The sequence below is a fragment of the Diachasma alloeum genome, unplaced genomic scaffold, assembly GCF_001412515.2.
Source record: "Diachasma alloeum isolate Michigan unplaced genomic scaffold, Dall2.0 Dall_scaffold_00925, whole genome shotgun sequence".
Classification (NCBI taxonomy): Eukaryota; Metazoa; Arthropoda; class Insecta; order Hymenoptera; family Braconidae; genus Diachasma; species Diachasma alloeum.
The window spans coordinates 107,536-118,907 of NW_021681043.1; the positions used below are offsets into that span (position 1 = coordinate 107,536).

At 41.9% G+C, this 11,372-nt stretch overlaps 1 protein-coding gene across 1 annotated transcript; it reads right to left on the reverse strand.

The window, feature by feature from the left end:
- Nucleotides 1-10,836: 10,836 nt before the first annotated feature.
- On the reverse strand, nucleotides 10,837-11,349 carry LOC107045395 (high mobility group nucleosome-binding domain-containing protein 5-like). Its single transcript, XM_015267672.1, has 2 exons — nucleotides 11,223-11,349; nucleotides 10,837-11,048 (listed from the first exon to the last, which is right to left on the reverse strand). The coding sequence occupies exons 1-2, from the start codon at nucleotides 11,347-11,349 to the stop codon at nucleotides 10,837-10,839; spliced, it is 339 nt and encodes a 112-aa protein (XP_015123158.1).
- Nucleotides 11,350-11,372: the final 23 nt, after the last annotated feature.

Consider the following 11,372-nt stretch of genomic DNA (forward strand, 5'->3'; position numbering starts at 1 on the left):
TCATCTTCCCCCCCTTCCCCCTCCCCCCTCCCACATTTGCTCAACTACATTCACCCCGGAATTGAGACAGCGAGGCAACGTCACCCGCTGCTGCTGTCATCGCCGACTTTTTTACGCAAACCGCAGGAGCCAGTGCCCCCAAGCATTACCCCACGCAAGAGCCCCCGAAAATGTCACGCCTTTCAATCATCGACTTCACTCGTGCTTGCATTGTCCCCACGAATCCATGTAGATCAGTTTGATTGGCCCCTCGAAGACGTAACCGAAGAAAGGTGGAGCAGAAAAGGGGGAAAGAACGGGGAGAAGAAGCGCTGAATCGTCGCTCATTAGACAGCTGCCCCTGTATATAGACGGGTTTTTCCATTGAACGAGTGGAGGGAGAAATTAAGCGGAGGAATTGCCGGGTACAATCCCAATAATTAATAACTGGAATCCAAGAGTCGCCGAGGAGAACCGGAGGCTCAACATTTGAGTGGAAACCCCCAGGAAGTAGGAGATACCCCAGATTTGAGGAGAAGCCCAGTGTAGCGAGACGCGTGAGTACGAGTTCCCTCCCCCATTTTCCCGATTTACCATTTTTTCCGTTGTCATTACCCCCAACGGTGAGCCCACACTTGTTTTGTCCCCAGTAAAGTTTGATTGAAGAGTGAGTTTATTGAGATTATTATTCATTTCCCTGGACCGGACTATCTTCTCCCCTTTGTCTTAAAAAGAATTAGCATCTCCCCCATTTTCTTTTTCGTGTACAAAAGCAGCCTGGCCTTACTCATTTCCCTGGATCAAAGATAAAAGGCTCTAATAACGTCTTCTGACGATCCGTATTGTAAACAGTTAAGAATATATTTATTTATTTGACTTTGTCCCTTATTGTTCCTTCATTTGAGCCTGCCCACCCCGATTACTATTAATAAATAGAAATATAGCAAAGGTGAAGGTCACCATATATATACATATATCAGAGGAACAAATCATATTAAATGTTAAAGAAGAACGTAGAATTGAAATGGGCTCACTCATAAACGGAATTCCAACATGCTCCGCAATTGTTGATGGATTCTGGCCTGCGAGGAGCTATAACAACGGTGGCCAAGCAGAGTCTGGGATGGCAGTAATCATTGGTGTTGTTACCAAGAAAATATTGTTTGTTGGCTACCGGAATCGGTATTGTATTGTTTGTACCCACGCAAATAATAACAAATGTCGCATTCCACCCCACAGATACTTTGTGAATTACCCAGGAGATTGAAGCATCCTCTCTGTGGAAAGCGATGTCATTGTACAAGCATTCACACAGAGCTTGGAGCAGCATGGTCTGATTGATAACAAACTCATTGGAGACGGTGACAGCAGCGTAATCAAGAAAACGAGAGATGCTGACCCATATTTTGAACTTTTATGGTATCCAAGGGGGAATGTCGCTGTCATCTGCAACCATGTCGAGTGCGAGAAATGCGAGAAATGATAGCAAAATTCAAACCTGGACGTTCGGAGGAAGCTAAAAATTTGAAAATAATTGTTTTTGGGAAAATTCAATCAATTTGCACGGCGGTAACGAGTGCTGCCAACTGTTGGAGGAGCGAGGAATAAATGACAACCCCTACGAAAATATCAAATGTGAAAAAGGACATGAAAAATGTGTTGAACCATGTTTTTGGATCTCATCGGGAGTGTGCAGAATATTTCTGTGACGGCAATAACAAAGAGCATGAGATCAATTTGATTCCGGTTTTACGTGAGAATGGATTATATGATAAGTTGCAAGCAATCATGAATACATGGGCTCTCGCAGCTGAACATGTGTTAGCAGGAAACACGGCGAATCTCGCCGAGTATTTGAACTCATTTTTGACAAAGTATATTTACCACAAAGGTGTGAATGTTCAATTAAGGGGCATGTATCCGGCTCGCATTCCAATGGCCGCCATTCAGTTCAATAGTCAGGATCTTAGAAATTCTCTTCACGAAGGGTTGAATAAAATACCTCCTCAACAGCTTATAGATGTGGAGTGGCAGACGCAGAGAAAGAATGTCTACAACACAAAATTCGTGAAAAAGAAGAAAATGCCTCCATTACCTTCTGATGAAACCAACTCAACCAGACGGCCTTCCGTCTGGAAGCCAGGACATCAAAGCAGACATCAAAAAACGTCTACCTGTACAAGACTGCGGGGCAATTATCGACAGAACTAATGCATTCTTAGCTGCAAAACCAGATGGTATTATAGGCGATGATGTTATGATAATCCATTGTCCTTGCAGTGTTCGTAATTTGTCCATGAAAGAGGCTATGTAGAAATTGAATTTATGGGATAAACAACAACAGATGAAGAAAAATAATCACTTATATTATGAAGTCATTGGCAGCCTCGCAATCAGTTAAAAGCGCAATTGCAATTTGTACGTAGCGACTGCTCAGGGTCATATTCTTATCCCGACAACTCATGATGAGGATTTCTGGAGAGATGAAATGTTTGGAAAACTGTGTGAATTCCATGAAACTAGGATGGTTCCAAAAATTATTGACAGTAGACACCGAAGAAGTATGGATTTACGGGATAAAGTACATTCACAGCAATCGCGCCATCAAGCTTACCTAGCCTACCTAGCCTATAGCTATCAAGCCTACCTAGCCTATAGCTACAGACGTGATAATCCAACAAATGATGAAATACCTGAGCCTTTAGATGAAACAATACTAAATGACTCAGAATCCACTCACCATGAGGAACGCGATGACTTTAAAGCAGATGAATTCTTGGCAACAGAACTTTCAAATGAAGATTTCGCCTTACTGATTGATCATACCGAACGTCAATTAGAAGCTACTGATATAGACGTTTTTGGGAGAATATTATCGCAAGCCACGGAGAACCTCTATTAGTATCGCTCCAGATCGTTTAGAGATGCCTTGTGGCGAATCGAGCCAATCGAACCTTTACGCAAACATATTCAAATACTCAATCGTGGAGGCGCGCATTGGGTTTGTGCTAACTACGATACGGAAAATGTTTACGTATATGATTCACTGCGTGGAACAGCATAGCAACCTAGTGCAAATCTCGATTTGCCCTATTTGGAAAGATTATTCCCTCATCATTCATTTGATGAAAATGCCGTAATCTTCCCTGAAGTGCAGCAGCAAAACAATTTTATCGATTGTGGCATTTTTGCTATTGCATTTACAATAACTTTGATGTATGATATAGATCCGATAATAATCACGTACGATGCGGAGCTCATGAGGGATCATTTGTTTGATATATTCGTTAGTAATGATATTCAAAGTTTCCCCATCTCAGCGCGATGTAATGTTGTAATACCCGAGATCCAACAGTGTTTAGATGCCGAGATAAATGCGACAATGTCATGTCTCAATAATTTGGGCTAAATTTGACCAAACTGTTAGCATTATCATTTGATCAACTCATCTTGAGACCGGGAAGTGTCCATGACTATAATAATGGATAGTAGATTACCGTCCAAGAGCAATAATATTCATTCGAGCTGAGAGGGGCTATGTTGGCCGTGCCGAAGGCGAGGACGACTAACCTGATTTGAAATGTTCTGTTTTTATTCCGAGTGCCACACATGGATTTTCGTGATTCCTGCCTATCGAATGTAGGCGAAAATCTCGCGGTGTGGCGAGCTATCGTGATAGTTACCCTCGCCGCGCCAGAAAAGTTACCCAGGTAGGAATTGACGATGGACACAAGGGTCATCAAACCCTGAATCTAGACTCGAAAATTCTCAATCAGGGCTGGAGGCCAAGCTTCAATCACCCCTCATTCAGCCTCAAAATGATAAACTAAATTGAAGCTTAATTTATAGACCTGATCCAAACCTTGAATTAAGAAAATTGAAATTCTCAATCGCGATTCTTAACTAGTTATGTGATTATTTATAGCCATTTCTTTGAATCATTTCTGATTCTTTTATTCGCCTTTCTGTCGAATTCAAGAAATGGATAAAAAAGTGTGGGATAGGACGGTTAGTAACGGTCAATAACCAGATAGCGTTAACAAAGGATTTAAACAAATTATTCTCATAATCATTTTTTATCAATTATTTGTACTGAACGGCTATCTACAGACCTATCATTGAAATACAATGAAATTGAACATTCCATAAATTGCTCCTATTCGGGGGAATTTGATGTGGTGTCCTTCTCGTACGTAGTCCAGTGCGTTTACACTAGCCCATCTAAAACTTCTTACGATGAGATAATTTTGTTGTGTTCTTTTGGTTATCCATGAATAAACCTCTTACGAACTGAATAAAATAAAAAGCCAATGTATTAATGAGTTCAAAATCCAGAAGTCAATAAATCACAGATGCGGATAATTATAATTTTCCATTTTCACAAAAAAAAAAAAAATTCTAAGAGAATTAGAATTTAGAGAGAAAAAATTTCCGCTTCACCCAGCCGGGAATCGAACCCGGGTCTCCCAGATACGCGCCGGGCACTCTTACCGACTAAGCTACCGGGAACCACAGAAATTCACTCTCAAATTCACCTCAAACACCGCCTAACCTCCTTTAGGCATTAAAGAATTCTAAGAGAATTAGAATTTAGAGAGAAAAAATTTCCAGCCAGATGTTGAAAGGGCTGCTGCACGCCTGGGTTGGGCTTAGCTTGGATGATGTGGCGGAAAATTATGAAAATATTTGTGGAAAGGATAACAACGTTTTCACCATCATTAATTCATGGCTATTATTTCAAGAATAACGGAAATGAATTAAGAGTAGACTCTTTTCTTGCAGACTGGTTAAACCCCGGATGAACCTTGATGTTGTCAGCCTTAATACTCTAGGCCTGGAATAGGCGTGAATTGAGCCTATCATAATATTGAGCTATCGATAATGAAAACAGGGCTGGCTAAAGCCTGAGCCATTGAGTCTCGCCAAACCAGGGGTCATTCAAGCTTGTTCCCATCCTTGTTCCCAGCCTTGATAATTCTTACCTGGGTAGACATGATTTCGATGTAAGAGCCCGGAGTACATAGCAATGAAAAGTATAGACTGATGAATTCTCTGATGCATGATTTGTATTCATTATCACGTTCTACATGATAGACCTGAAAGAGAATGGAAGAATTCATGAAGGATAGCTGAATTCTCGTTCTGAGACAATGGAAGACGGTGAATGAGGGAAGATCAATGAATAATTTTCAATTAATAATAGAAAGTTTCCGGCTTTGTACTTCTATGAACTTGTTAGTGATTCCTATTGTTGCTGACAATGAGTTATGATCGCAATTGGAATTCTGAAATATCCAATCGATAGTCGATTAGTTATACAACTTGCAATTACTCCCTCTGTGCTTCATGTCAAGTATGAATTTCATAATTCGTCTGAGATTGTGTCACTTCAGGAAGAAAGGAGTTAAAAGACTGATGGACGCACTGTAGAACAACAAAAAATGAAATGCGTTCCATAAATCGCAGACGAATATGATAATTTATACCTTTCATATTGAATCGGTTGCTATTGACAATGTGACGATAAGCGATCATAACCATTGTAATAGATTATTCTCTGGACATAATTTCTCATTCAAAGTCATTCACATTGAACCGTCAAATCCATGTGATACGATAACAATTGAAACTAAGAAAAACGCATGATCATATGATGAAAATACAACGAAAAAGAGGGTTGAATATCCAAATAACAACAAATAAATGAGTAATTCATCCGAACACAAGAATGCTCAGAATCAGGTCACTAGAAAATTGTACAGTGCGTTCATCAGTGAATTCACTCCTTCCTTCCTGCAGTGGCAATTGTCATATAAAATATTGAATTTCAGTATTTTAACATTGTATTTGTTGTTGATGTACTTTATGTTTCAGGGCATCTATCGTTATTGTATGGACTGAAAGTAGGTGTTTCAACTGACTACTCCAACCGCATGCTGGCAACGAGGTAGAAGCCACGCCTTCTAGATGCTCGCTATGAATGTGTGGGCGGAGTTTTGTGTGGATAATAAAAAAACCGGAAGGATGAAATCGAAATACGACATGTTGCATGAGTGTATAAATAAATTGTGATGAACTAATGTAATCCCTATTTGTTTTTATTATTTAAAAATTTGGGAGTCTGTTATTTTGGTTTCTCGTATGGAATTTCTTATTCTTGAATATGAAAACGAAATGAAATAAGGTAATCCGCAACTGTGTGAGTGGCTGAAATACAAGCAGAATCAGTAATCATTAATAATGACCTTGTAATAAAGCGACAAACCGGGACAGGTGAATTTGACATTGGGAACGATGATGTGCTGGTCTTCCCTAGTAGAAATTGAAAGTCGGTTGGAGCTCCCTCAGACTTGACAGGGTGGCATTCAGTCTCCCGGCGACGCTCCGCATAAGGGCCTGAGCAGCGCATTCACGAACGTCCCCGCGAGTACGCCTAGCGGCCGAAATGGGCAAACTCACGGACGGGGTTCTTTTTGCATCTCAAATTCGTTGCAGAACGTGTTAAATACTGACTAAAAACAATAGAATGATGAAAGTATCATAAATACGAATAATAGGCCACTATCTCAAATAACGAATCTTCCCAAGATGTTTTTTGCCAAATTGTGAGAAAATTAGGGTCGTCGTCCCCCAAGTTGCAGTAATTACTAATTGGTAACATTGGGTTTAATAATCAATAAAATTCACAAATGGCAATCTGTCACAATACCGGAAAACCATTTCCTATCGGCTATCCCGTAGGAAAAACTTAAAAAATAAAACTTAGTGAATTAATTAGAAAGTTATTTTGGATTTCTATGGAACTCTCTATCAGTTTTTGAACTATTCTTTTGAAAATTTCCCAGCTTGTCTGCGCATTATGATTTAATAGGAATGTTCAATAAAAAAAATTGATAGAATTATCTATTTCAATACAAGTTATTCTATAGAGACATTTTACATGGAAATAGTTCGACTCAATTTTTTCAAGTATTTTTATTTGATTGTTTTCATGGAAAAAATAAATTGATGGATTGAAAAAACTGTGAAAATTAATAGCGAGGAATTTATATAGAGAATCTTTCAATTGTAAAAGTTGTATGTGAAGATGAAATCATACTGATTTTTTCCATGACATAGTTTCAATTGAACATTATCGATAAAAAAAGGCGCAGTAAAGGTGCAGAATCTTTCAATAGAATCGGCCAAAAACTGATAGCATTGTCAATAGAATTTCCTTAGGATTTGGTAACGAATTCGCCAAATTTTTATATGAATTTTGTTCGTGCGGTCAGCAACTCATCTCTGTTAACCTTTACACCGAACTCATGGTCTGTGGGACCGCTATTAAAACTTTCACAGTGTATAACTATGGATAAATGTAAGAAAAAAAAATCAAACTTCCAATAGCGTCCTATTTCATCTATTCCAATGGATACAAAACGTTTTTGACAATTTTTTGCCCCGATAAATCCATCAAATCACCAATGTTACTTGTAATTTATTCCCTGAGGGAATTGAAAAAAAATAGCAACAATTATTCGTAATGAATGCCATATCTTTATTAGTTCGATAATCAAGGATTAACAGGCGAAATTTATATGAATAAATTTTTATAACAAACATTTATGTGTGAAGAAAAACAAATGAAATTAAGTATACTCATACTTTTTGCTTCTTATATTCAACCCTTCCCCCTTTGACCCTTTCATTGTTTAACCTTTCCTTGTTTGACCTGTAACGAGATTTTCTCGTTACGGTAAACTGTTTTACCAACACGAAAACACATGAGTTAAAAATGGTTAGAGTGAGGGACAGAGAGAGAGAGAGCGACATCTAACGCCAGCTGAAGAAGCTGAGCGAGAGATGAGAGTGACATCGAACGGCGGTTCAAGTGAACTGCGCGTGAGGTGAATAGACCAATCAAATAATGCCAAGAGGCGTGGTTTGGGTGAAACCATGCTTCTGAACATTATAGAGAGGCTGTCGATACCCTGTCGCCTTATCTAGAAACTCGCCCAGCTGTGTTTGGGGGAAACGGGCCAACGTACTGGCGTTCCAACTGGGCGATTCTAGAAGCGCTATCGGGTTAGACTAGGGACCAACGGCTAGGTGAGAGGACTAGCGCCCCCTCGATTGCCGTCGAGCTGATTGGTGGTGGTGGGGTAACGGATGACCCACCGCCGCTGAGATGTTCAGACTAGGGGGAGAAGGCCCTAGGAGATTTTTAGACAGTCGGTGACAGGCATTGGAGTCGAGCGGATGTAAATCGTCTGGTCCTCGACGACGGTTGGAAGTGGCATTAGTCCATTATGGATTATGGGGGGTCCGTTGTGAGGACAAGGTCCGGAACAGCGAGAGAATGGGACGCTTCGGCGTCCCAAACAGAAGGATCGGATTACTTTGAGGACGTGGAGTGTTTTCATTCCAGGTTCTCAGGGATCCATCACTTCGGACGAAAGAAGTGGTGTTGGCGTGGATCCGTGGGCCGGGAGTTAGGCCGACTCCTGGAGGCCTCATCGCACGTACCTCCACGACGAGTACTCTGGGTGTTGGCCCGCAATGATAGTGCTTTTACCGAGCATTGAGGTTGAGTTGGGGTGGGCACAGGTGGGTGAGAACAAGTCTCCGGATACCTGTGTCGCATGTGCCTCTCAGTGTTCGGCGCTCCGAGGAGTGAGAAGGATTCGCAAGTGATGGTCGACTTCTCCAGAGTTGAGCCACTCTGGAGAGGAAAGGAATACGTCAGAGGAATGGAAACATCCTCGGCGAAAGATACATGGAGGAATAGCTCCTGGAAGATACGCTTAATCGCAGTCTCTCGGCTGAAAAGACGAGGATCGATCGAGTGAAATACTCCTAGTATGGTGAACCTCGCCTACTCTACCGTTTTACGCTGATGCTGGCTCGGCATTGTTAGCCCCGCCACGAAAAGTCCTCAGGGTAGACGAGTTATCCTCNTTGTTAGCCCCGCCACGAGAAGTCCTCAGGGTAGACGAGTTATCCTCTGAGGCCGGTTTACCGTTGGATTTTCCGTGAAAATCCAGCTGGCGCCCGACTTAATTGAACGATAGAGGAGATGCCCAAAATAGTTTGGGATAGTTGCTGGTGGAGCACCGACAAAAATCCTTTACAGACCTTTCCCCGTTTTAGCCCTCATTTGAACTTTCAGTTACAAGAAGTATTGATTTATTCGCTCAAACAAACGGGAAATGGGATCCAGACGGAGTAGCGGTCTGACAGACCGTAGGGTATCGTAAACGTGGCTTTTCGGAGAGGTGCGGTGTAAATGCTAAATGCAACACGGGCAGAATCCGGGCGCAGCGCCCTTGATAAAAATTTTTATCACCGGGGCCACTTTGTGTGTTAAGGGGCTTATCATGAAGAATAAATGAAGTGTTCGCATCGCATGACAAATTAAAGACAAATGAAAACGCAATGTATGCTTCATTGTGTTTTCATTTGTTTATCATTTATATTATGTGATGTTAACCTTGCGTTTTTTGATCATGATAGGCTCCCCGACGCACAAAGTCGCTCCGGCGATCGAAATTTCTACAAGCGGAGTCTAACGTGTACGGGCGTAGGCGCCTACAAAATGTCGCCCTGACGCACAAAGTCGCTTCGCCAGCCGAAATTTCTACGAGGGAATTATCTCAAACCGCAATGAAGATGCCAAAATTTTGCAAAAAATCTTAGATGCAGAATTCAACAGTCGTTCACAAGAAATGTCTGCTTAGGTTCCGAGATATTTACTGAAAATTACCTCGAAAAGTATGAATAGATCAAATGTAATCCAGGGAAGACCATTATCTCTGAATATCTCGAAATCTAATCAAGGTATCTGAGTATTCCAAAAAACCTTTTTTGCCAACCAAGTGAAATCTACCAAAAATGGTGTTTCGGAAAATTTGTCCATTTTCAACAAATTTCGATATATTTCTGGGAAATGGTCTTCCTTGGACCATAATTTATCTATTCCTGTTCCTGAAGGTCATTTTTGCAATAGCAATAGCAAATTTTTCATAAGGGCCTTTTTTGTAAACAAAGTGAAAATCTACAAAATAAAGTCCCATGGAGAATTCCGGAGAATTTAGGAGAAACCGTTTTCCGAGACTATCTCTGAATCTAATCGAGATGATGTAATTTGGCAGAAGACCTTTTTTGCGGATTTGGAATTTGCATAAACAAGAGGTCATCATAAACATTCTGCTATTCTGCAGAGGTTCCGAGATATTGATGAAAAATGGTCTTGAAATGGAGCGACAGAACGGGTAAAGTAAATTCTACTTTGACGAAAACCATTTTCCGGAAATATCTCTGAGTATAATCAAGATGGCAGAATTCTACCCAAAAAAGGTCTTAATGAACATTGCGATATAGTATGTATGTTTATTGGCTTCCCTTTCGGGCTACAATCTGATTACAATACTCGTCACATATTTTATACCCTAGGAATTATTCTAACTTACGTTCACTCCTCCTCATTCATTCTCCCACCCACGCCTCCAATCCTTTCCTCCCTTCTCTCCTCTATCCAAACCATCTACACACTCGCACAGAAACCACACTCACACGCATTCTTTGCCGGGCCACACCGTTACACCCCGGCCTCCCTCCCTCTCCTCCTATACCGTCACTCCTCCCTACACCCAAATACACACTGCCTCTTCCTCTCTCTCTCTCTCCTCACGCGCTGACCCGCTGCCTCTCCTTCCGTCTCCTCCTTCTGCTGAGCTCCATGTCTCCGCCCTTCACTCCCAGCACCCCTTGCTCTAGTGCGCGCCGGTTTCCGTCCGCGCCCAGGGGAGCTACTCAGTTCACCCCCCCCCCCCCCGNCCCCCCCATCGCTTACTGCCACCGACGCCACTATTCCTCTCACTCCTTATCCACCTTCTCCTGTTTCGTTCCTCCAACCTGGCTTTTCCCTGTCCCTTCCTCTTCATCCTTTGACCCTTCTTTCTCCTCTCCATCTTCCTTCTGTTTCATTCCACCATTCTGGCTTTTCCCTGTCCCTTTCACGTCATCCTTTTCCCCCTCTTTCTTCTTTTCATCTTCCTCCTCCTTCTCTCTATACCATACTTCCTTCTCTGCATCTCATTACCACCATATTCCCTCAATTCCTACCCTTCCTTCCTCTTCTACCACACATTTCCCCTCCCTCTTCTCTGCCCTCGCCCCCGCCCTCGCCCTCATCCTTCTCTCTTCAAACGACAGGTCCCTATCAACGTATAGCCCACAGTCCTCCATGATCCTCACCTTACTCCGCAACACCATCTGGGCTACTTCCTTACCACTCAATTCCATTACCAGCACCCTATCACCTCTGTCGCCCCTCCTCTCCACCATCCTCGCTATTTCCACCTCCTCACCACAGACCTTCTCCAACATCCTCCTTGCCACTTTCCTAGCGT